General features: G+C 39.4%; 2 protein-coding genes across 9 annotated transcripts in view; both read right to left on the bottom strand.

Annotated features, from left to right (window-relative positions):
• Positions 1-10,812, bottom strand: part of LOC143017751 (unconventional myosin-VI-like) — a 53,587-nt gene extending 42,775 nt beyond the window's left edge. The window contains exons 1-3 of one of the 5 annotated variants that reach the window (XM_076172600.1): positions 10,744-10,812; positions 9,852-9,942; positions 9,083-9,207 (exon numbers count right to left, since the gene is read on the bottom strand). In XM_076172600.1, the coding sequence (XP_076028715.1) occupies positions 9,083-9,207; positions 9,852-9,942; positions 10,744-10,760 (233 nt within the window). In that variant the 5' untranslated portion in view covers positions 10,761-10,812. The other 4 variants (XM_076172601.1, XM_076172602.1, XM_076172599.1 and 1 more) reach the window with 4 other exon arrangements.
• Positions 10,813-21,182: 10,370 nt separating this feature from the next.
• Positions 21,183-26,958, bottom strand: part of jar (Myosin heavy chain 95F jaguar) — a 148,531-nt gene continuing 142,755 nt past the window's right edge. For all 4 annotated transcript variants that reach the window (XM_076172588.1, XM_076172591.1, XM_076172589.1 and 1 more), the window contains one exon: positions 21,183-26,113. In XM_076172588.1, coding sequence (XP_076028703.1) covers positions 25,962-26,113 — 152 coding nt within the window. In that variant the 3' untranslated portion in view covers positions 21,183-25,961. The remainder of the gene's footprint in view (positions 26,114-26,958) is intronic.

Here is a 26,958-nt window from a genome sequence, read left to right as displayed (position 1 = left end):
CTGAGATACATAGTTAGTCATACATTTCAACAACTGACTGGTTCTCTTCAGCAGATACTCTGTATCTTGGCTCATCTTTCTCCGAGAGTGGGTCTATGTTTTATTATATACATATATATATATATATATATATATATATATATATATATATATGGAGTAAATTGTAGTAGCACATTTGTAATCAATCTATTGCCCCTATTCTCTCTTGTAGATGTGCAGCAACTGGCAACAGCCTCTGGGTGGCACCTTAAGTCCCATATTGTCTTGTTGTAGAGGGAATGTTAGTGTAGGGTATTGTAGTACGAGGTATTCTGTCCTCTGCATAGTGGTTGCATCTGGGTGCAGTTTGAATCTTTGGCCAGGCCTATTCTGTCTTGGTACTGCAGGATATCTTTGCTAATGGTTCTACGTAACACATCACTACCTGCCACATGGTCCTCTGCCTTGCAGTCACATCCACCTACGAGTAAGGCTTCAAGAATACACCTCGAGAAAAATCAGAAGTTGAAGTCCCTTGTGGAGTCTGCTATTGTATAACAACATTGGTTGGGTGACTCCTAAAATGTCACTGGTGTCAGTGTAACAGCGAGTGGTGGCACCAGGGGGGCTTTAGCTCCCCCAAAAAAGTGGCCAGCCCCCCCATTAGCCCCCCCCAACTGAAATGAGCAAATTTAAAATTTAAAACACTCATTGAAATAATTTTATTAAGTGGAATTTTTAATTGCCAGGGCTAAAGATTTGTCAGCCATCAGTGCTAGCCCAACCATTAACCCCCTCCCCTTATGAAATGAGGATAATATATGTGTATTATCATATTACTATTAGCCCCCCAAAAATTTTGCTCAGCGCCCCCTTAGCCTCCCCAACTAAATATTCCTGGTGCCGCCGCTGGTAACAGCCTTGCTGTTCCTTTGGATCCATCAGCAACACAAGCTCTACAGTTCTTGTAAAAAACTCTTGACTGCCCTTAAAAGCTTTCCCTCTGCAATTACCCCAACAGTGCTTTCCTGTCTATCTAGTCATAATCCTTCTCCAAATCCATAAAGGCCCCAAAAAAATCCTTACCTTTTGCTGAAACCTTCTTACAAGTCTGCCTTACCACAAAAATCTGCTCCATGCATCCTCTACTATCTTAATCACACATTGCTCCTCACCAATTATTACCTGTTTCTCCTTTCAAAATTCTCCCATGTGCCTTTCCAAATACACTGAACAAACTGATCCCTCTAAAATTATGACAATCACATTTGTCCCCTTTTCCTTTGTAAAATAGAGCTATACAAGCGCTCCTCCAGTCCTCCCACACTCTCTCTCCTTTATACACACATTAAACAATCTCACTAGCCACTCTACTATAACTATACCTCCCTTTTTAAGACACTCCGCATGACACCCATCCCACCCTGGTACCTTACCCGATCTCATCATTTTCCAAAAGTCCTTATACCTTATCTTCCATTTTCCTTTCTCATCACATTCTTTTTCTTTGCACCCATTACCACAATCAACCTCTCCTATCCTCCTCCACATTCAATAACTCATCTTCCCCTTACTGCCTTCACTTCCATTAACATCTCCCTTTCAAGTTAGTTTCATTTGATGCTAACCCATCCATCTTCTTTCTCACAAGCATACTGCCAATTCATTCCCTTTTACTTTCATCCATACCACAATGACCCAAATGTTAGGCTTCTGGTTGGAAATCTCCCAGATCCTCTTATGCCTCAACTTCCCATAGGATTAGGGTTACAGAGAGCAGGATACCTAGTCCCATCACTCTGTCCCACTTTGTCACCTTTTACGACTCACACAAGAAACTTTGTGGCAGAATTCTTTCCTCCCCTATCACAGGGGATGGGAAAAGAAAAAGTATACTTAAAGGAGTGGTACAAAACAGTTTCAAGGGAACTGCATACAGGAGAGACAGTTGTAGTATAAAAAGTAGCATCATTCCTCTAGTACATTTTTTACTCTAACAGACAAAATGATGTGTGGCTCTAGTTTGTAGCGGTGTCCCAAAACAGTCCCTAAAGCAGTGGCTACATAGTACTGTGCAATTAACACTGCACAAAAATATGCAATCAATAACCCAGTACATACACACACTCACAGTCTATATCTACATGCTAAGGGCTTCCTTTTTATATGGGGGGTAGCCAGCCAAACATGCACCCACTCCTATCCACCACCCCTTTGCTTCCTTCTCATCTTAGCTCCTCCTGGATGAGGGGTCATCACTGTATCCTGCCCAATGCCTGGGTTAGAGGAAATGCAGCGTGACATAGCACATTTACAGCAGGGCAGCTTCATTTACACTGTGACCTTCTTTCATCTCCCATTACAAAAAATTGAGACAATGGGGAGAAATTCCTTAACGCTGCATATACCATACATAACCTTTCTTCACTTACACCTATCCATTCTCTGCTCAACAGACATTCCTCTCTTGCTCAAAGCCCTTTCCACCCCATCCATCCATCTCATTTTTGTTCACTCCCTCAAATTCACTCAATTTACTTCTACTTTGCACACTCAACTAATCTTTCTTCACTCGATCTTTCAATGTGTCCAAACCATCCCAATGCTCTTTCATCAGCCTTGTCTATTAGTTCCCATTCTATTCCTGCTCACCTCATTTTTCACTATCCATCCTTATAACTTCCATCATACTTCTCAGATATTTCTTCTTAAATACATATATGTATACATACATATACCAAGGGCTTTTTCCCCCTTACAAAGGAGGTAGCCAAAGTCAAATGGCATAGTTCCACTCCCACTCATTTCATCCCCACCCACTCCAGTCCCATTCACCACCCCTCCATCCTTCCCTCTTTTCTTGGCTCCTCCTGGATGACAGGTTATCACTGCATCTTGTCCACTGCCCTGGATCAGAAGTAATGTAGCAAGACACAGCACATCCACAGCAAGGCCACTTCATTTAATCAGTGACCTCCCACTCTCTGTCCACACATACAGAAAAAGAAAAGACAGAGAGAAATCCTTTTGGGCTGTGTTCAAAATATCATTCGCACACAACCACTCCCAAACCTACCCAATCCCCCTTCCACTCCTTTCCATGCATTACAGCATCATGCATACACAACCATTCTCCACTCACCTCTATCTTCTATCTTTTCCCTTCCTTCCTCAATAGACATCCCCCTCTTTCTCAATGTCCCTTTTACCCCATCCATCCTTCTCATCCTCAGTTGCCCCCTCATGTTCATCCATCCATGTCCGTTTTACTAATCTTTCTTCACTCATTCTTTCCACGAATCCAAACCATCCCATCCAAGTACTGTACATATATATATATATATATATATATATATATATATATATATATATATATTCATGGTAGCATATCGAAAAAGTCTTGGCCATATTTCCCATGTGCAGACTACTGTGTTTTACCAACGAAGAAAAAATCTGTAAAAATAATAACATACGCTGCAAGTATTTACCTAGTTGTATTTACCTAGCTGTATTTTACAGGAAGGGGAGCTATGCTCGTGGTGTCCCGTCTTCATATCTCATTTTATCTAAACTATTTTTAAATTCATGTATTGTTTTTGCACACACCACTTTCTCATCTAACTTGTTCCAACTGTCTATTACTCTGTGAAGAAAGCTGTTCTTTTTCAGATCTCTTCTATAGCTGTCTTTTTTTATTTTCTTTCCGTGTCCTCTTGTATTTCTATCATCCCATTTTATCAGGTTCTCTCTATCAGTAATTTCTATGCCTTTCATGATTCTGTAAATAGCTATCAAATCTCCTCTCTCTCTTCTTTGCTCTAGTGTCTGTAGTTCAAGTTTTGCCAGTCTCTCTTCATATGATAGTTTTGAGAGTGTTGGTACCAATTTTGTAATTGCTCTTTGTATTCTTTCAAGTTTTTTTATACATTTTTTTGTATTTGGTGACCATATCGTTGCTGCATATTCCAATCTTGGTCTTATCAGGGTGATTAGAGTTTTCTTCACCATTTCTTCATCCAGGTATGTAAATACCACTTTGATTGTTCTTATTAAGTTATAAGTTTCTCCAAAAATTTTATTTACATGTTTCTCAGGTGACATATTATTCATAACAGTGACTCCCAGGTCCTTCTCATTTTCTACTTTTTTTTTATTCCTTCTTTTCCCAATTTATATGATCCTATTATTCTGTTTTTGCTTTTTCCAAATTCCATTATACTACACTTTTTTGTATTGAACTCCATCTCCCACTTCTTACTCCATTCCTGTACTTTATTTAGATCACTCTGTAGTGATTCACAATCTTCTTCCGTGTTCACTCTTTTCAGTAGTTTTGCATCCTCTGCAAAGAAGCTCATATAACTTTCAATTCCTTCATCCATATCATTAATATATATAGGAAACATTATTGGGGCCAGAACTGTTCCTTGCGGAACACCGCTTATTACTTCATCCCATTTTGAGTGTTTGTCTCTTATCACTACTCTCATTTTTCTTTCTTGCAAAAAGTCTTCCATCCAATTTAGCAGTTTGCCCTGTATTCCTCCTTCAGTTTCTAATTTCTTAAGCAACTTCTTATGTGGTACTTTGTCAAAAGCTTTTTTTAGGTCTAGAAATGCACAATCAACCCATCCATCTCTTTCTTGTATTATGTCTATTAGCCTTGAATACAAACATATTAAATTGGTGACGCATGATCGTCCTTGTCTGAATCCAAATTGCCTTGGATTTAACGGTTTTTTTTTTAATATTTTACCCATCTACTTTTGACAATTCTTTCACAAATTTTTGCTATTGTACTTGTTAGAGAGACTGGTCTATAGTTGGTAGGGTCTTCTTTATTTCCTCCTTTATATATAGGTACTATATTTGCTTTTTTCCAATCTTCTGGAACTTTTCCTTCTTTCAAGGAACTGTTTATTATGCTATGTATTTTGTCTGCCAGTTCATTCTTGCATTCTTTCAAAATCCAGTTTGCATTATGTGATTGTGTATAAAGCAGTCTTCCATGACGTGTTAAATAATATGGGGTAAAGTGTTACATGTGTGGTTATGTGAAGTGTTGGAAGCTTGCTGGCCAAGCTGGTTAAGGTGTCATTACCTCTGTGTAGGAATAAACACTGTGTGAGATCAAAACCTTTATTGGTACGACGTTTCGCTTGTTACAGCTTTTTCAAGTACTTGAAAAAGCTGTAACAAGCGAAACGTCGTACCAATAAAGGTTTCGATCTCACATGGTGTTTATTCTCACAGTCTTGTCGGCTTTTGCCATTGTGTTTCTACCTCTGTGTAGGCCAAGGTGATGGTGGTTTGAACCCTGCCACTGGTGAAGTTGAACCAAGGGCATGGTTCATTAAATTCCATTCTACAAAGTCCTATGTAAGGGACACTGTCCTAGCCTCCTGATATGGGGGGGTTTGTGACATTAAACTAAATCAATCAATGTGAGATGTTTTGCAATACATGGTTTATGTTATGGCGACACTGCTTCTGACCCAGGGCAGTGGAATTGAATTGAATTGAATTTTATTCGGATACAATCATACATACAATAAGTACAATACATACAAGACTCAATATTATACATAGTATATATAATTGTACATCCGAGGATGGCACAGAAAGTCAAAAGACTTATTTCCACTGTGGTCCTCATGGACAAGGTGCAGGGATGACCCGTCATCTAGGAGGTGCTAAGATGGGAGGGAGGGTGGAGGGGTGTGGAGTGTTTTCAGGGACGGAATGGGTGGGAATGATTTTATGCCTTTTCCTTTTTGGCTACCTCCCTAGTAAGAGGGAAAAAGCCTTGGTATATGTATGTATGTATGTTATGGCAAAAAGATGTAGTAGTACAGTGCTGTATTTTTTTCAAGAGAGGAATTCTCCCGGTCTTCTACTTTTATGCATGAGGGGACAGAGGAGGGATTGCCAATTAAGTGAAGTAGCCTTACTGTGACTGTACCATATCTTGCTGCATTGCTTCTGACCCAGGGCAGTGGGTGGGATACAAGGATGACTCATCATCAGCCATGAGGAACTAAGATGAGAGGGAAAAAAGGGTTGTGAATGGGAGTGGGTATATGCCTTTTGAATTTGGCTACATCTCTGGTAGGGAGTGGGGGGGCTTGTTATATGGATGGATGGATGGATGGATTTTTTTTCACGACTTGAGACTCCTCTCCACTCAAAGAAAAATTGAATAAACTTCAACTTTTACCATCCCTCCTTTCTTCTACCCTCTTTAAATCTCTCCCTTAACATCTCTATGACTTCATCTGTTTAGTACCATATTGTCCTCAGGAAAAAAAAATAAAAAAAAAAAAAAAAAAAAAAAAAATTATCCACTTCTACCAAAACTGGGAAGAGGGGGTTGCAAAAGAAACTTCTATTTACTGTTATCATAGTTTAAACATAGAATACACCCATTCCATCCCCACATACTCTACTCCCATCCACCCCCCTCCCTCCCTCTTATTTTGGCTCCTCCTGGATGACGGGTCATCTCTACATCTCACCCACTGCCCTGGGTCAGAAGCAATGCACAATCCCTACAAACCAGTCACATCATATTCTTTTTTTGGTTCAGAGAAAAAAACTAGTCACACAGGAATTCAGAGTTTCTTTGATGTTCATCATCCCTTATTTCTGTTGTTCTTAATTCTCTTCAGTACCTCTCCTTTTTTCATGCTCCTGTGGGAGGGGGATAAGAATGATGCCAACGTTCTCATGCATGTCATAATAGTAAACTAAATGAGGTGGAATGAGGTATCTGGAATCTACTTTTCTGTATCTCTCTACTGAAGAGCAAGCCTTTAACTTGGCCTTACAAGGAAAAAGAGTCACTGGTAGCTACATATACTACTAGTAAAGGTTTTTTCGTGTAACGTGTTCGCTAAGGTTGTGTGATGTGATGGGTTAGAGTTGTGTGCCAATCATGCTACGTCCTATGTTCAGGCTTTTCATTTCTTGAATTTATGTGGCCTATTGGGATCATTTTAGTGCAGCCTGTTATAACTCCTAAAGCTTTGTTTTCTTCTGTCAGTTGTTTTTTTCTTCCTATTCTTTATTATAGACTAAACTGTAGAAGTATAGTAGTTTTTGTAATCATTTCAATAACACTATTTACATCATACAATCTTTGAATGTTAATGATGATATTTTTGTAAATGCTTTGTCAAGAACCTTTGTACAATTTTTTAATGACACGACTATTTACAGAACATGATCTTTGAATATTAATGACGATACATACATATACTAAGGGCTTTTTCCCCCTTACAAAGGAGGTAGCCAAAATCAAAGGCATAAATTCACTCCCATCCATTTCAACAACCCCACATACTCCACTCCCATTCACCACCCCTCCCTCCCTCTTTTCTTGGCTCCTCCTGGATGACAGGCCATCCCTACATCTTACCCACTGCCCTGGGTCAGAAGCAATGTAGCATGACACTGTACATCCACACCAAGGACGCTTCATTTAATCGGCAACCCCCCTCACCGTCCCCTCATGCAGAAAAAGAGAAGACGGGAAGAAATCCCTTTGAGTTGTATCAAAATATCATTCACATGTACTCCCTAACCCCCCATCTCCCAACCACTCCCTTCCATGCATCACAGCATCATCCATACACAACCATTCTACACTCAACCCTATCTTCTGTATTCTCTCTTCCTTCCTCAACAGATATCCCACTCTTTTCCGATGCCCCCTTTACCCCATCCATCCATCTCATCCTTGGTCTCCCCCTCATATTCACTCCCCGCACCCCTGCCTTCCACACTTCTTTTACTAATCTTTCTTCACTCATTCTTTCCATGTGTCCAAACCATCCCAACACTCTTTCATCAACCCTATCTCCTAACTCATTTTCCACCCCTGCTCTCCTCCTTACCTTGTTTCTCACTCTATCCAGCCTAGTAATCCCTACCATACTTCTCAGACATTTCATCTCAAACACATTCAAACTCTTTTTCTTTTCCTCTCTTATGTTCCATGTTTCTACCCTATACAGTGTTGTTGGCACAATCACCCCTTCATACGATCTCTTTTTAGCATCAATTCCCAAATATCTATTTCTCATTACCTTTTTCAATCCCCCAAGGCATTTACTTGCTTCCTATTATTAATGATGATGCTTTTAGAAATGCATTATTATGAACCTTTGTACACCTTTAGGCAAACAAAATTCCTTATGAGATGAGAAAGCTTAAACATGTAAAATTATATAAAGACCTAGCATTAATCATTAAGATTACTTTGTTCTCATTTGGTCTACCGAGTCCAGAAGTCACTTCAACATTCTCAAGCAGGGTTCCCCCGGAACGCTAAGGTTCCGCAAAAGGTCCCTATGGGTTCCGCGAGAACAAGTGAGATAAGCTAATGCACTTTTGATTTTTTTTATCTAATTTCATATACGAATTATAATTAAACACGCACGGCATATTCTCGGTTATTGTAATAATGTAATACAGACATCATCCTATCTAACCTATTATTACAATGAAAATGAAATGAGAAAGATATGGTATATATATTATTTTTTGCAGGGGTTCCTTGAGACATGCAATTTATTTTAAAGGTTATGCAAGGGTAAAAAGGTTGAGAAATGCTGCTCTAGATCATGATGCATGATTTCTCCTCTGCTGAATGAAATCATCTGGCATCAGTCAGGATATAAATGATAACAAATTAACTTGTCAAGTCAAACAATTGACTGTTGCTAAGGAGATGATCTTTCCTGCAGTGGTGCTACAGCAATAGAGAAACGATGGACTCACATAATCAGTGCCCACAAAGAAGATCTTACCACCTATTGTCCAAATATGTTAGAAAAAAAACTCCACTTCTACCAGAACTGGGAAGAGGGGGTTGCAAAAGAAACTTCTTCTATTTACTGTTAGCATAGTTTAAACATAGAATACAAAATCCTGATCTCCACTCCCAAGTCATGCATGTTCTGTTGCAAGTCATCTCATTTCATATACTCATCCTTTCAGAATGAGCCAATGGCATCCATCGAACCTAAACTTAGTTTAAACTTAAAATGGCTTCACTAATATGTGATTAAATCTTAATTTCAACACATATGAACCTGCTTACCTCCTTAATGATAGTGTAAGGTCGTCCACGCCAGAATTGGTCTCTGAAGCCAGACGAAGAGCCAGCTCATGATCCCTTCTTTCTTGTTCCTCTTCCAATTCCCTGGCTTCCTTCTCCAACTGAGCCTGAAATTGACAATTATGCAAATAACAATAATTACAAAGTATAAGCAGATAATCAGTCTCCAGCAAGCCATTACTTAACATATTTTATGATTAATCTATTTTGTCTGTACAAGAATTCATTTACTGTACATACCAACACCAAAGGTCTTTTTCACACTCCATCCCATCCATGTGCATGTTGAACAACCAAGGTGACATTACACAACCCCACCTTCACAAACTATTTACTCTGGTTCCCTCCCTTATAGCAGTGGGCAAGATGCAAGGATGACCCGTCATCCAGAAGGAGCCAAGAGAAGAAGGCAGGATGGGGGTGAGTGGGAGTGGAGTATGTGGGGATGGATTGGGTGGGAGTGGAGTATGTGGGGATGGAATGGGTGGGAGTGGAGTATGTGGGAATGGAATGGGTGGGAGTGGACTTTATGGCTTTGTTTTATGGCTACCTCCCTTGTAAGGGGGAAAAAGTCTTTGGTATATGTATATATGTTATAAGGGGTAAGAAGCCTACTGCTATACATAGATTGATCTAAAGCAAACCTGTTCACCCAAACAGCTGAGAAATTCAATTACGCTATATTCTGACGACCCCTGACAGAACTACGCAAACAGCTACTAACTGGTCACTGAGCTGACAAGACACAAACCTGAGGAGCCTCTGCTGCTTTTCGATCCTCATATTCTTGCCTCTTTTGCTCTTCTTCTTCGATTTTTCTTTGTGCTTCCATCTCAGCTTTCCTGTTAAGATATCACATCATGAGCAACTTAGGATTTTGCACTACTGTTCAAGTGAAAGTGTCGTGTTCCTTACTATTCACAAAAGAAAATTAAAGAGAGGGAATTTTCTAGCCCCCCTCACATTATCCCTTTCAATCACCTATGACATGCATAGGAACAGGGTCATGGCATCCTTACTCCCCCACCACAGGAGCATACAATGGAGACTAAGGTATGATATTTTCAAAAGGGACAGCAGAAAGGTGGGAGAGAGAAAGAGAAAGGGAGAGAAAAAAAAAAGTTTATCATTCCTCTTTTCAAATAAACTAGTCTCTGGATTTTATTATTTTTCTACGATACTTCTTGTATCCCTAAGAGTATGAAAGAATCCATAAGAACTTCTTATCATCATGTTAACATAACTTGGGCTAATATTTTATATCTTAAACCTTTCACTGCATTATACAAACTGTACCTTCGCTTAAACTACCAACGTGTGATTTTATTCCACTGAGGAAAACTCCTTCTGCAGTGATAGGGTTAAACCTCTTTTGAATAACCTTCTCACTGCACTTTACAACTTGTATACCTTGCTAAGTGATTTAATTCATATAACCCTTCTGCAGCATAAAGGTTAATTTCATTTAGATGCTGAGCAAAGGCATTCTTCATCAAACAAGTCACTCCTGCAATGGCATTTATATGCAGTCAATAAACACACAAAGAGGTCTTCAAACCTAACCACTCACTGCAATCAAGATTTCTACTGTCAAATTACTACAAAACAAGCCATGCTATTTATATATGTATATACATACGTACGAGGTATGTGCATCCATTGTCGCAGTTTACTTCAATATTGGCCCTATCAGTGTTAGACGCACTGATAAGACCATGATTACACTGCTTCACCCAGTACAAAAAAAAAAAAAAAAAAAAAAAGGAATCCAAAGAGCAACAATAAAGATGGCACCAACACTTTTAAAATTGACATATGAACAAAGAGACAAATATGACAGAAAAAATCAACGTGAGTAGAGGATATGAATGAATGCGAAGAAAAGTGTAAGAAGAATTAAGAACTATGATGAAGTTTGGAGTGTGACAGAGGTCAAATGTGATATAACTCGGGTGCGTCGAATTTATATATATATTGTGCCGTTACGAGAGGTAACGGGGCTTTTTTATACGTCTGTGTATTCCCAATGTTTACATTTTTTCTGTTTGAGCTTGTTTCCCCTCGGAAGGAGTTTTCATTCTTGTTTTTTGTAATGCTTTAATTTAAGTATGTTGCGAGCAGAAGCTTCGTCTGCTTAAAAATACTACCGTTGTAAGTTGTCTGCAAGCTGTGCTGCAAGATAACATCTCATTATTTGTGCAATGTGCACTTAAAGAATTAGATTTAAGAAGGTGTGTAAGAACCGGTTGCTGTGGTGTGATGTCACGTCACACCTCCAGCCAGTGTGGTTTTGAACGCCTTCGGTTGTATACCCGCTCCCTTCGCGGCCTACTCAGTGAGTATTTGAGCCGAATTTAGTTTTAGATCTGGTATATCGTTTCTTGTATGTCATAATGAATTTAGCCTTAAGCTGCTCGTATTTCATGTTCAGATTATTTGTAATTCTGTATAAAAGCTGTTAGTAACGAGCGTCGCTCTGGATTGTTTTACAGTTTTTTCATCTACTACTTCTACTCTTCCTCCCAATTACTGTCTGCTGCCATAGTTTCAATGGCAGCACCTGTTGTGTGAAGATGAGAAAGTCGTGTTTTCTATTGCCAATAAACGTTAGCGACGAGCACTCCGTGGATCCTTAACCCCGCGTTGTTTACGTTACGTAATCCACAAAAGAGGGCACTCGTTACGCTAACCCCCTATGCGTAGCAGAGTAATCTGTTAAGCCATATATATATATATATATATATATATATATATATATATATATATATATATATATATATATATATGTATTCCACTCCAATAATGTATTGTAACCTATTATAAAGTATTTTTATATTATCGGTATTAAAGCAATGATTTGTATTAACTAAAAAAATTATTTGCATAATCATTAATACAGTGTAATTTTGTAGTCTGGAATTATTTTTAATTAAATGGTCTCTTCTACTCCAGCAGTAAACATTCACCGACCCCCTGATTATTCATCGACCCCCTTTCGACCCCTTGGCTCATTGACCCCTTCGATGTTCCGATCGACCCCTGCGGGGTCGATATCGACCACTTTGAGAACCCCTAATCTATATACTTTGGGAATATTATTGTCGCCTGGCCACGCCCTGATTCGTTGCATAGTCTATCTCAGATAGACTATGCTGGAGGTACGTGTGTGCGGACGTGTGTGTGCGTGGTCCCGCGTTTTGGGGATTTTATCGCGCGGGGGGAGTGCCAAAGGAGGGGTTAGGTTTCTAAGTGACTCGTGAATCAGTGGCGGCGCCAGGGAGGGGCTTGGGGTGGCTTTAGCCCCCCCAACAAAGTGGCCATCCCCCCCATTAGCCCCCCCAACTGAAATGAGCAAATTGAACATTTAAAACACTCATTGAAATAATTTTATTAAATGGAATTTTTAATTGCCAGGGCTAAAGATTTGTCAGCCATCAGTGCTAGCCCTACCATTAACCCCCTCCCCTTCTGAAATGAGGATAATATATGTGTATTATCATATTACTATTAGCCTCCCCAAAAATTTGCTCAGCCCCCCCCCTTAGCCTCCCCAACTAAAAATTCCTGGCGCCGCCGCTGCGTGAATGGATAATCTAAGCATGGCTCACAGATGCAGTGACTAGCTGAGCCAGTGGCAGCCACAATTAGGAAAACAAATTTGAAAGGAAGAATCGAAATGCCCGAGGCCCGAGGCCGAGCTTGTTTATAAGTTGAACAAGGGTGCCACAGTGTGGCTGTGTCATAAACCATCTACCCCTCCTTCTCCCTTCCCCCAAACACACCTCGCGCGCCGAGTGGGCGGCTCTGGTTGGCTGGACCCCTTCCTCCTCCCTGCTCTCCCCTCGCCAAGTCTCCTCCTCCCCCTCCCCCTTCTCCTCCTCCCTGCTCCTCCCTCCTTCGTATCCTTCTCCTTCCGATCTTATTTCCTTCTCTTTCTTGTCCTTCCGATTTTATTCCCGAACTTTTAACCATCCTGACTTTAATGCTCATCGTGGTTGAGGCAGAAAGGATAAACCTGGCACAGAGAAAAAATCTTAATTTACTTGTTTAATTAAATCCCTGAGTGGGGCCGAAGTGTTGTTGCGAGTGAGTACGCGTGTTTAAGTGTCCCCAGTTCAAGAGCTTGTAATCGCCAATCGGTGCGTGAATAGTATATACACGTGAAAATTTACGACATGGCGCCAGGGATGACCGGTATGCTTTTAGCCATGCTGGGAGCGGTCTTACTGATTAACGTAGCTGCAAGTGGTCAACCTTCATACATTGCAGTGGGCATTCCTGGCTACCCTCCGCTCCTCTCTAACATTGGGGTGAGAGACAGAAGCTCTAAGATCTCTCACCACCATACTCTGCGTCAGTTCCTTCCCCCGCCTACCTCAACAACATATATCAGAAAGTGGCGTCGGATTCGATTAGCCAAACAAAGGGGAAGTTCTCATATAACACCGAAGAGAAAAATAGACACTTCCAAGCTTCTGGTGTCCTACGCCCTCCTCTGTGGTGATATACATTCCTGTCCTGGGCCAGCTGCAAGGAGAGTCCCAAAACACCCATGTGTAAGCTGTCTAAAAGGAGTCCGTCGCAATAGCAGAGCCATCAGCTGCAAATCATGTGGGAAATGGACTCACATCAAGTGCTGTGGAATTTCTCTCGAGACCTACAATGCTGCCTTGGTGAATGAGGACATTCTCCGCTTCACTTGCAATGGGTGTACACTCAATGAACTACCAGGAGCCCCCTTGTCCGACGGTGAGGTTGACCCTTCACCTGTTAACCCCGATCGCTGTGCCTCACCCCAGTCAACACCCGAGGGGTGATTTCAACTGCTTCAACAAGCGGGGCCTCCACCTCGTGCACTTAAATGCCAGAGGCCTTCTACTTAAGATAGACGAATTCCGTCTACTTGCGCGGCGGACCAGGGCAGCAGTCATCGGTGTCACCGAAACTTGGCTAGACAGTTACTGTCCCATCTCCGACTCAGAAATTGCGATTCCGGTTTATAGTGTGGTGCGTAATGATAGAAAGAGGGCCGGAGGAGGGGTTTGTACGTATATATACAACGATTTAGCATTCAACCCCCGTACAGACCAAGGTCTAAATATACAGGTCAAACCGTTTACATTCTTCTGCGCAGCTTTTGACGTCATTTGGATGAGTCCATTTTCTCTTTGTGATACACTGAAGAAAACTGTGAAACGCCAAGGAAGACAGGAACTATAATATTTTATATTATATATATATATATATTATATATCATATATATTATATATTCATATATATAGACAGGAACTATAATATTTTATATATATATTTTATATAATATTTGTCAGAATATAACTAATTGCGTGGAGCAGTGCGAGCGAAGGCGACGTCATTTTCGAACGACGGACCAGCTTCAACTGACAGCTATAGGACCCGCTAACCCCACTTTGAGCAGCCAGGTGACGTTCACGGGCCCGCTGCGCCAACTCCCTCGAAATTCGGTCGGAAGTGGTTAGACCTTATATTCTTAGATCTTGGTACAGACCTTATGAGTAACGATGGGCTCGAAGCTGTGTGGATAGAAATATTGTTACCTAAATCGCATCCCATCTTCTGCGGGGTCTGTTACAGACCACCAAAACAGATGTCCTTCTACAACGCATTAGAATCTACCTGTTTCAATCGGGTCAATATGCATGACCAAGAAATTATTATCCTAGGTGATTTTAATACGAATCTGGCAAGTACAAACAATAACCTAATATCTTATGGCCTGACACAACTGATTGACGAGCCCACTAGAATAACAGGCACATCCAGGTCCATCATAAATCTTATCCTGGTCTCCGATCGTAACAAGATAACGCAGTCTGGTGCTTGTGGTTTTAGTGACCACAAGCTCATATATTGTACTAGGAAAGCTAGGAAGACGATTGTCAACAAGCACAACACAGTGAAGCTTCGTTCCATGAAGCATTACTCACGAGAACATTTTGCAGATGAACTGGGTAGGACAGACTGGTCGCCAGTTCTAAATTGTACCGATGTTTATAAGGCTTGGTCAAATTTTAAGTACACATTTCTTACTATTATAGATAGAGTAGCGCCTCTCAAAGAGATACGAATAAAACAGAGGACGGAGCCATGGATGACTAACGAAATACTGGGTTTAATTAGAGATAGAGACAGATTTATTGCCAGATTTAGGAAAAGTGGAAATCAGGAGGACTATAAATGCTTTCTGTACTTGTGCCGTTACGAGCAGTAACGGGGCCTTTTTATAATTCCGTGTATCTCCATGGTTACATATTTTTTGTCGTAAGGCTCGTTTCCCCTCGGAAGGGGTTTTCTATTTTGTTTTTTTGTAATGCTTTAATTTTAAGTATATTTCGAGCAGAGACCTCTTCCGTTCGAAATCCTACCTTTGTAAGTTGTCTGCAAGCTGTGTTGCAAGATAACATCTCATTATTTGTACAATGTTCACTTAAAGAATTAGAATTAAGAAGGTGTGTAAAAACCGGTTGCTGTTTTGTGATGTCACGTCACACTTCTAGGCGCCAGTCTGGTTCAAAACGCCTAAGGTGTACACACCCCTCCCTTTCGCGGCCAACTCAGTAAGTTTTTTTAGCCGAATTTAGTTTTAGAAGATCTGTTATATTGCATTATCTGTATGTCATAACGAATTTAGTCTTAAGCTGCTCGTATTTCATGTTCAGATTCTTTGTAATTCTTTATAAAGCTGTTAGTAACGAGCGCCACTCTGTATTTTTTACAGTTTTTCATCTCCTCCTCCTCCTAAATTCTTTCTGCCCCTCCATAGTTTCAATGGCAGCACCTGTTATGTGAAAATGAGAAAGTCTTTTTTCCTATCGCCAATAAACGTAGCACCAAGTACTCCGTGAATTCTTCCCCTCCGCGTTTGTTTACGTTATGTAACGCAGTAAGAGGGCACCCGCTACGTTTCCCCTATGCGCAGCATAGTAATTCGCTGCGCCAAAGTACTATAGGAATCAGGTGAATTATTGGAAGGATAAAGCCAAAGCTGATTATTGTACTAAGATGGTGCACCAAAACAAACACGATCCAAGGAAGCTTTGGCAAACACTGAAGACCCTAGAAGTTCACACAAAGCCTAGTAACAAAGTAGACAGGATAGGACTCTTGATAAACGGCGAGCTTAACTCTGATAGGAACACCATAACCAATCACTTCAACACCTTTTTCACAACCATTGCCACAAAACTAGTTAAATCCCTCCCTACAGGTTCTGGGAAGTTTGGGCTGAGGTACGTTCAGGAGTATTATAAAGACAAGTCCTCAAAGTGTTTCAAACTGCATAAGACCAGTCAAAAAGAAGTGTTTAAATTACTGGCTAGCATAAGTGCCAATAAGGCTACAGGGTTAGATGACATTCCTGCGAGGTTTGTTAAGGATGGAGCCTCAATTATTACTCCCCCAATAACCCACATAATAAATTTGTCTATTGGTTCAGGATTTATCCCAAGCGACATGAAAAGGGCTCGGGTAACACCTCTTTACAAGAAAAACGCAAAAACTGAGGCAGGTAACTACAGGCCTGTTTCAATTCTAGGTATTATTTCGAAGGTCTTGGAACGTACCGTATACAATCAGTTAGATACCTACCTCAGGGAACGTAATCTACTATACGGTATGCAATCTGGTTTTAGAACGAATTACTCAACAGACACCAGCTTAATATACCTTTACGATCTGATAAAACAGGAATGTGACAGAGGTAATTACACGGGTTTAGTCTTGTTGGATCTTCAAAAGGCATTTGATACAGTGGACCATGATATTTTATTAAAAAAAACTTCAGGCATTAGGAGTGGCGAATATTGGCTGGTTCAAGTCCTACCTTACAGGTCGCAATCAACTAGTACAGGTAAATGAAGCCCGCTCAGATGACAGAGAAATAACTTGTGGTGTACCACAAGGTTCAATTCTAGGACCGCTACTGTTCCTGATCTATATTAACGACATGCCAGGTGCAGTGAACTGTAAGTTACTGCTATTTGCAGACGACCCAGTTGAAGTAGAGGAGAAACTGAGTGCCGAACTGTCATCGGTCCAGGACTGGCTCATAGATAATAGGCTGTCCTTACACCTCGGTAAAACGGAAAGTATTGTCTTCGCATCCAAACCCAACCTCAGGAAACACAGTGATGTACAGGTCAGATGTGGGGTTAATGTCTTAATTGGAGTCAAAACAAGAGGTAACCTATCTTGGAATACCCTTAGATCAGTCCCTCTCAGGGAATGCCATAACAGATAAGATTGTATCCAAGTGTTCACATAAAGTCAAATTTTTGTACAGAAAAGCCAGAAATTTCTATCTGAAAACAAAGAAGCTTCTGGTCTCAGCCTTGTTACAACATCAATTTGATTACGCTTGTAGCTCTTGGTACAGTAGTCTGAGCAGAAAAAACCAGTCCCAGCTACAGGTTACATAGAATAAGATAATTAGATTCATACTAAACTTACCTCGACGTAGTCATATTGGTATTGAAGAATTTAGCAAGGTAGGAATGTTACCTGTAAAATATCGTGTCCAGCAGCTGAAACTAAACCAGGTTTACAATGTCATTCATAATTCTGCTCCCTCATATGTGAGCTGTAATTTTACATTATCGGCTGAGAACCGAACCCGGAACAGTCAAGAGTCTCTTATTATACCTCATGCAGGTCCCTTCACCAAAAACAGTTTTCACTTCACAGGTGCTCAACTATGGAACTCACTACCTGTGTCCATTAAGACAAATAGCAAGGTTACCTTAAAAAAAAAAGTCAAGGGTTACTATATGTCTCAGCTATGGACAGAGAACAGCCTTGATTTTGTGTACTACTAGCTTAGTGAGGGATACCTGATTCCATGAGTAATACCATCCATATCTGCGTTCACTCATTACTATTCTGACCTCCCCCCCCCTTTTTTTTTGTTCTTCAGAAGTTTAGTTTAGCATAACAATGATTGATGTTTACAAATTTGTTTTGCCAGTCATAATATGGTATATGTCTCAGGTAGGGTCCGGGAACAGTTATGATCTGACCTTTTTCCTCATTCTCCTTGTTGTTTTACTCATTCGAGTACTGGTCCCCTGTACCCTACCTCTGGTGCTTCAGGTTATAATGTACTACTCCCTGGTGCTCATACTAATTGCCCACTCCGTCCTGAGTTTCAGGTTAAATGTTAGATTTAATTAATAGGTGACCCTAGCTGCAGTGTAGGATTCACTATAACTACATGTTGTTACAGATGTAGAATATTGTAGTATATCTTTAATGGTCCTACTCTGATATAGTACTCACTCATACATGTTGATACAGATGTAGAAAAATGCAGTATATTATTAATGGTACTACTCCGATATAGTACTCACTCATAATGTTTTGTTACAGTTTAACATTATTTTGTTGTTCCTTTGCTTAACGCAATGTTCCTTTTGGATGGTGCTCAAATTTTTGGACTCGATGTTCCTATGTGTACAAACATTTCAGTAATATTAGCAAAACTTTAACAATGTTTATGTGTCATATGTGTACTGACTGGTATTACTCATGAGTGTCTCTGGTCCCCTCAACCCCCTACATATGTTGTCCGTGTGACTTAGTGTAGAATAACAACCTGATGAGGACCACAATGGAAATAAGCGTACATGCTTTTTGTGTTATCCTCGGCAATTTGCATTTATTATTTCAAACTATATGTTCTTGTCATTATTTGCACTTCATGTACATTGATTCATTGCCAAATAAAGTCTATCTATCTATCCATATATATGTCACAAATTACAGATAGGCTATCTGTAATGTGTGACATTTCTACAACGGGTTACAGGTGATTTGAGGCGTGGGTCATATATAATGAAAGCAGTTGAACTTGCATAATGCCCCAATAATACACATATATTGTCCTCATTTCAGATGGGGAGGGGGTTAATGGTAGGGCTAGCACTGATGGCTGACACATTTTTAGACCTGGCCATTAAAAATTCCATTTAATAAAATTATTTTAATGAGTGTTTTAAATTTTCAATTTGCTCATTGAAAAATAGAAAAAATGGGATATAAAATAGAAAAAATGAAATAAAACCAGTCTTAAAATTGGACTTGAATAAGATGAAAATTTAGGATTAATTTTTGGAACATATTACTTAAATTTGGGTAAATTGGGCTTGGAAAAAAAAAAATCGGGCTTAAAACTGAAAATCGGGATCAAAAGTTGGAAAAAAAATCGAGCTAAAAAAAATTAAAAAGATTATGTTTGACAAGAAAGTCGGGCTTGAAGAATAGAAAAAATGAGGCTTTAAATTTTGTGCTTTAAAATCGAAAAATGGGATAGAAATACAGGTAAACGTCGACTTACGATGGCATTAGGTTTCGATAGAGCCATCGTAAGACGATCTCATCGTAAGTCGATCCCCACTCTGTTCCGTGGTCACTGTACCTAGCCTACCTGTATATTAACCACCAGAGATACTGAATATAGCCTATTAAACATGTACAGTAGTTTATTTAATTATTTTTATCCTTTTTACCATATTCAAACACTATAATATGTATTTTCAGTACGGACTTAAATCTCGCGGGCAGCAGCCAATGCCAGCCGTATGACGTGTCGTAATAATACTCGCATCATAAAATATAGTCACCGCTTATATCGATCGTTCTCTCTTTCACCCGCGAATTTTGAAAACCACAGAGAATGAATCATTTGAGAGAATGTAAAAAACACAGGGGCGACTACAATAAATATAATCAAGACGCCGATATGGCAGCGTCGCGAATCCACTTGCTCCTCATGACACCTACGTGTGCGGCACCGTATGGAAGGGGTTAAATTATCATGTCGTCGTCGTCGTCGTCATCGTAAAGTCGAACAATCGTAAGTCGCGGCCATCGTAAGTCGACGTTTACCTGTATGGGAAAATCAGGCTTAAAACAGATTACTTTTGCTTGAAATTTTGAGTATTTGGGCTTCAATTTTGGAAATAGAAAAATCGGGTTTGAAAATTGGAAGAAATTGAGTTTGAAAAAAGGAAAGAAAATGCTGGGTTTGAAAACCGGTAAAATGGGTTTGATATTTTGAAGAAAAAGAAATAAATATCAGGCTTGAAGTTTGAGAAAAAAAACTATATATAAAAAAAGAAGAAAGCTTAAAAATGCTGTGATGCCCTCTGGGAGGTCGGCAGTTTCGAACAAGGCAGCACATCAGGGGCTGGGTTTGGCAGGTGATGATGACATACCTGTCAAATTACTGTGGTGTCTTGCCGTAAGATGTTGCGTATGAGAGCATAAGTTTGTGTATAAAACGGAAATTAAACCATAAGAAAACCATGTTTTTTGTCATTCAATATTAGTTTCAAAAATGCAGAATGAAAACGCAATGTAAACACATGACACTATCAACATCACAATGAAAAACAGTACTGTTTACAGAGGTTCTTGTAAACAGTACTGTTTTAGAGCATGCGATGACCTCACTTCGCCTGGGGATTTAGGTATTTACCTAGTTGTATTACTGGCCCAGATGGTAAGTACCAGGGCAGGTGGGTTCCCCTTGTCAAGCGGCAGCAGACTATTGAAACCCTCGCCAGTGCTACACAAGAATGTGAAGTGCAAGTACCCGATCAGTTATTGACTTACCTGGCGTGAAGCCAAATTGATAAGGCCTCTAAAACTTTAGCAGATGTGAACGAACTTGTTACTGACAAGTTGTCAGTAACAGATGGGTTAGGACCTTACCACACAATGAGCAGTGTAATACCGTGGTAGTTGTTGCAGTCCTGCAGCTTTTTTCCCTTATAGATATGGTTGACTAGACCCTTTTTCAGTAGGAAGGAATAATACCAGACAGCAAAATACAAAGGCATAAAAACCACGGCTCCCACCATCCCCTCTCCCATCTTGGCTCCTCCTGGATGACAGGTCATCCCTGCATCTCACCCACTGCCCTGGGATGTTAAATGGGTTCTTATATATATGTAATGGGTGTGTACTTTGATTTGGCCACCCCTATTATTAAAGGGAAAGGACCATTTTTATGGTATTAGATAAAAGGATTTAAGAAAACAAGAAACAAATAGCATCTCTTTAGTGACTCAAATACCATTATAAATTCATATATAACCTTAAGACTAAATTACCAAAAATATGAAGCTCAACATGCAAAACAACTGAAACTAGGATAAAAGATCTACAAAGATCACCAATTCCCACCGACCAATATTTTAGTGGCTTCTTTGAATCTTCTTCTAAGCATCACAAGAGAAGCAGCACAGGATTGTTTTGATCTTGAATCCCTTTTGAACAAGACAAAATGGTTTGTGGTAATATCAACACACATACCCCACAAATCTGATGTATACACTTTTTTCCACTTGTAATAAATAATCAACTATTTCCAAAATAGGGTGAGGAAGGAAGAAAGAAAAATAAATATATAAAAAATAATATATATACACATATATGTATATTGTATCACCCATTGCAGAATCTGGAGAGGAAAAAAAAAAAAAAAAAAAAAAGCAGCAGCAGCAGCCAGTATAGGATCTACCACTGACCTTTTAATGACAGCTGGCAATGACAGATTTGGCATCATTCAGCAGAAAATATTTATATCTTTACTAAATGCTTCCAAATCTGGCACTTCATACCTTCATTACAACATACTCTTAAAACTTTATTCCTCTGAGAAGCAATAGCTGGTTAACCTACTCACCAAACTAAGTAATTGAATGGGAGACAAGAGATGGATAGGAGTCTTGATTGACAGATTCCTTCAGTCCAGGAGCCACTTTTCTCCAGAAAAGTGTCTAGCATTTGCCAAGACAATCTATGAAGTCTGATACCCGGCTGACAAAATTAAATCCATAAAATAAAAAACTTGACATAGTAAGAGACAAAATATTCTTAAAATAATAAATTGAGGAATGCAAACATTGCTGTACCATGGTACATACAGAAAAATGGAATAATTAATAGATAGGAATGACTTGGTATCTTGTTCTTGAAACTGGTTTATACGTGAATGCCACTTATTACTTCTGTATCTTACATTACTCTCATATACTTACATAATCTTTTATAAAACTGTTTTGCCTTAAACTTTTGAAGACAAAGAACAACACTTCTACATCACGGAAAAATTTAATCCCCCTTCACCACAAAGTAATTCCTGATATGCATTTAAATATAAAATTTAACACAGTTCTCAGCTGCCTTGCAAAACAAGATAGAATATTTAATAATACAAAAACATCCAAACCAGATTGGACCTCTTCCATACACATCATATTAGAGCTCAGCTACCCAGTTTCATCACATAGAATATCAATTGAACAATAAAAAGGAATGCTACTTGTTCCATTAATATCCCTGAAGGATTTCAGGGCCATAGCCTTTGGGGGTTGCAGGGAAGGCAACAGTCCCCCCTGGAATTTCTCAATTTTTCAACTTCCACATTTTCTGGTAACTACCCCACCAATTTGGCGGGAGTAGTTCCCAGAAAATATGGTATATGCCCTAGGGTACGGGTACCAATGGAGACGCACTTGCCATATGCAGACGCATTTGACACAAAAAACTTCTCCCTGCCGATGGTGAATAGATAGGAGCATAGTTATAGGCTCAAAAAATCACTTAACTATTCCCTCATAATGTGATTTTTTGAGCCTATAATTATGTTCCTATCTATTCACCATCGGCAGGTACAAGTTTTTTTGTGTCAAATGCGTCTGCATAGGGCAAGTGCGTCTCCATTGGTACACGTATCCTACCTGCCCCCCAGAGGGTATGGCCTTGGATTTCATTGTATGCCTGCAAGTATTTCAAAATTGCTTGGGTTGTCTGTATCTTTTTTAAATAAACATAATTTCACCATAATTCTTTTTTACCGATTACCTCCTCCAGATGTATGGTGACCTTTCTATTTGTACTAGGGGGCTTACTTCTTAGTGATGGCCATTTACATTCATAATTTAAAAAAAATTGAAGCCTCCCCAGAAAATAACACCACTGTTCTTTATTATCATCCTAGATATATAATTACGACATGCTGGCTTCTCCAAGTAGCAATACTGTTCTTTTTTTGTTAAATAGCCTTTTCACTGATCACCTAGTAATATTTTCACATAATGTGTAACTTAACTCCCCATAAGGTAAAAGGAGGTGAAGGGAAATGTGGAAGCACTTACATCCAAATAAAATTGTAACCCTGTGTTCAGACAGAAGGTAAGAGACAATTACAAATAGCCAATAATATCAATATGGGACCTCTGTCATCGTAAGACAGGAGTACAATTTAATTTACGACCACTTTCCATAACTTAAAAAATACAATGTGCCTCTTGCTTTTGACTTATCTATTTAATGCTTCATTCTGGAAGAATTTCTTGTACCACTTATAAAATATACTCTTTACAGGTTTAAATCATTGGAAATATATTATCACATAGAAAAAAAAAAAAAAAACATGATAAATTTTTTCTCTACCACATCAACTCCTTTTTTTTTACCAAAATAGTCCTTGTTAGGTTCTAGCCAGTGCCAGCTGATCTTACCTAGATGCATGGCAACTCTTCCAAAGAAATTAGACTAATTAATTCCTATGATTAAATCCATCTTAAATGGATTTAACTAATCGTTGTACTTGTACAATTTATCTGTACCACTGAACTTTTTTTCACAATCCCTGAACCTTTTAACTCTTCATCATGGAGATGTACAAACAGTAATCTCAATAAAACATGGAAATCCCCAATAATCAAAATGAAAACACCATTTAAGAAAACTCCATAAGCCTGAGATTTTGGTTCATTTCCAAAAGACAATTTTCTTCTAAACACTGTAGATTCTGAACAGAGAGATCCATCTCTACAAAGATTTTCTTTTCGGCCACTAATTAAAGATAATTTTATTGAACTAACGGGTGAACTTAAGAGCCAAATGGGGTCTCCATGGAAAGAACTTGCGTGATCATACATTCACTCCTCAGCTAATTAGACCTCATGGCATCTGCAAAAACCTCCCCATTCTAAGATTTCTCGATAATATTAACATTTCTCGAACCACACCAAAGATAGCCTGTTTTCATATTCACGTCTTTACAGTGGTAAGCCCCATTGAGACAAATACAAATAGAATTTATTTAATTACAGAGAAACCAAGCAATCTGCAAGCTAATGGAACACGCTTCAATAGGTCTAAAATGCAATTACTCTGAAATGTTTATTTACATTTAGGAGTAACTATGCCCGAGAGATGCACAGCTATTAAAAATGACAAAAAGAATAAATTCTAGACTGCAACGGACTAAAGCAATTACAGTAATAAAGGGGTGGGAAGGAAAATATATATGTACATGTAAGTATGTATGTTTGTGTATGTATATGTAAGTACCCAGTATGGTTTAATGTCACAAACTCCCCCTCTCAGGAGGATGTCTCCTTATGTAGGAATTTTTGATGCAGGAATATAATGTAATCTGCCCCTACAACAAACTCGCAGCTTACAGGACTTTAACTGCCTCCATGTGTGACCCCTGCCTCAAGTAGTGACAGTACTTGAATTTATCTATTTGTGATGAACAAGAACTCACAAGGCCCCATTTCCTGAACTCCATATATCATCTACCTATATATGAAGGGCTTTATCCACCTTATACGGGAGGTAGCTGAGTCAAAAGGCATGTACCCACTCCTACCCAATCCATCACCCTTTACTTCCTCTCATCTTAGCTCTACTTGGATGATGGGTCATCCCTGTCTCCTGCCCACTACCCTGGGTCAGAAGCAATGTAGCAAGGATGCTTCACTTAACTGGCAACCTCCACTCTTCACTCCCTCATGCGGAACATTGAGAAGACAGGGAGAAATCCCATTTATCATACTTTGCCTTAAATGCACTTATGGTATTTGTTTTTGACTTTTAGACCATTCCACTGGTCTATGTATCTATGTGGAAAACTGCATTTCTTGATATCCTTGAGATGTGTCATTCTTTATAAGTTTTTGATTATACCCTCCTAAAGATTTCCTGTCCCAAACCATCTCTGTTTGACTTGTCCCTGTCAGAGGTCAGTAGCAGAAGCAGTTAAAATTCTGCTGGCAACAAATTTTTAATAAGGGCATGCATCCATACGTATACATAAATACATACAATATATATATAATACATAGGAGACCCAAAGAGTGTTGATCCTTCTTCTGTATGCTACAATTAGGTAAATACACATACACATATACATACAAGACCCATTTCTCCAAAAGCATTTGATTAAGTCATGCAATAAACATGAAGGCTTTCATGTTGTACCTAAGTTTTACAATGGAATGGAGTAGCATGGAATCCCATTACAGTGCATTCTGCTATGTAACAGCAGTTTTGATCTTCACAGCTTTTCCAAAGTCACAAGTACAAAAAATAAGGTTTCTCTGAGAATGTATAAAGTAGCTGCCAGTACTGGTAACTTTTTTCCCCTTGAATACACATATTTTCTGAAGGAGGAAGAAAAAGAAAAAGAAAGAACAAAAATAGAAATATAGAAAAAAAGAGGGTGGGGGGTCAAGAGAAAAAATTCTATCACGGATTAAAACAAAAAGTTTTGTGGATGGAAAAATAGCTGCCATATGTTTCCCAGGCATACTCTCGGCCATTCAGTGAAATGATCCTATTAATACTATCATATCAATTCAAGCAATCACATTAATCACAATACAAAATACAAAGTATCTAAAATCATTTCATTCTCCTTTGACACAGTAATAATCTTTAATATCCTAATGCATAATAAATTTGACTGCAAATCAGACTATATCTAACATCTAGAATGTATGCAAAGATCACGGTGGGAGAGAAATCACTGTCTACGGTCAACTGATCGTTGGTATGGACCCCCACCGTGTCGAACCCATTCCTTCTCGAACTCGTGATCGAGGATCTCTGCCCCACGTTTCCGTGTAAGACCGGTCTCTTCAAGACTCAGCTCACACATCTGCATGTCATCCTGACCTGTAATAAACAAGATTAAATAGAACCTATAGTATTACTATATTTGTTAATACAGGAATACCTCACTATACAACAGAGTTGTGTTCCCAGGTGACTGGTCGCAATGTGAAAATTTGTATATCGAGGTGGGTTTTACATGTAAATAGGGGGGAGGGTTGTGTTCATGGACCCTGTCAACCCCCTCCCCCTCAATTTTTGCCTCCTGGGGCTTTCACATACACCCAACATTTGTTTTACCTATTTTATAGCACTTGGTCATATAGCGAGGTATTCCTGTATATCTTTATGTATGTATATACACATATACCTAGGTTTTAGTTTTTTCTCCCCTTACAAGGGAGGTAGCCAGTCAAAGGCCACTCCCACCCATTTCATCCCCACATACTCCACTCCCATTCACCACCCCTCCTACCTCCCTTGTAAGGGGGAAAAAGCCTTGGTATATGTATGTATTTTTCTATGTGACCAGTTTGTAGTAATACCAGAAGTAAAGCAAATACTGGCTGTCAGCTCTCCTTATGAGAAAAGGAGGAAATGTGTAGTTGTTCGAAAGAGATTTCAAGATTGGTGCAGAGACTGGGTGTCAGTTTCTTAAGGCTGCACCTACAGGTAGAAGTGAGAATGTTGAGTGGTTTAGAAAACGACCAGCAGAGATACGGCTCTCTCGGACATCTATCTTGTAGGGCCGCTATTTGCAAGTACCCACCACTGGTCCCATGTTTATATACATCACCTGTATGTTGCATGCATGTGTTAACATACATACATATACCAAAGACTTTTTCCCCCTTACAAGGGAGGTAGCCAAAAAACAAAGGCATAAAAACCACTCCCACCCATTCCAT

The sequence above is a fragment of the Oratosquilla oratoria genome, chromosome 33 (assembly GCF_046742065.1).
Source record: "Oratosquilla oratoria isolate Oo_2021 chromosome 33, ASM4674206v1, whole genome shotgun sequence".
Lineage (NCBI taxonomy): Eukaryota > Metazoa > Arthropoda > Malacostraca > Stomatopoda > Squillidae > Oratosquilla > Oratosquilla oratoria.
Note: the sequence above shows the minus strand (reverse complement) of the source record. Positions and strands in the feature narration are given on the sequence as shown.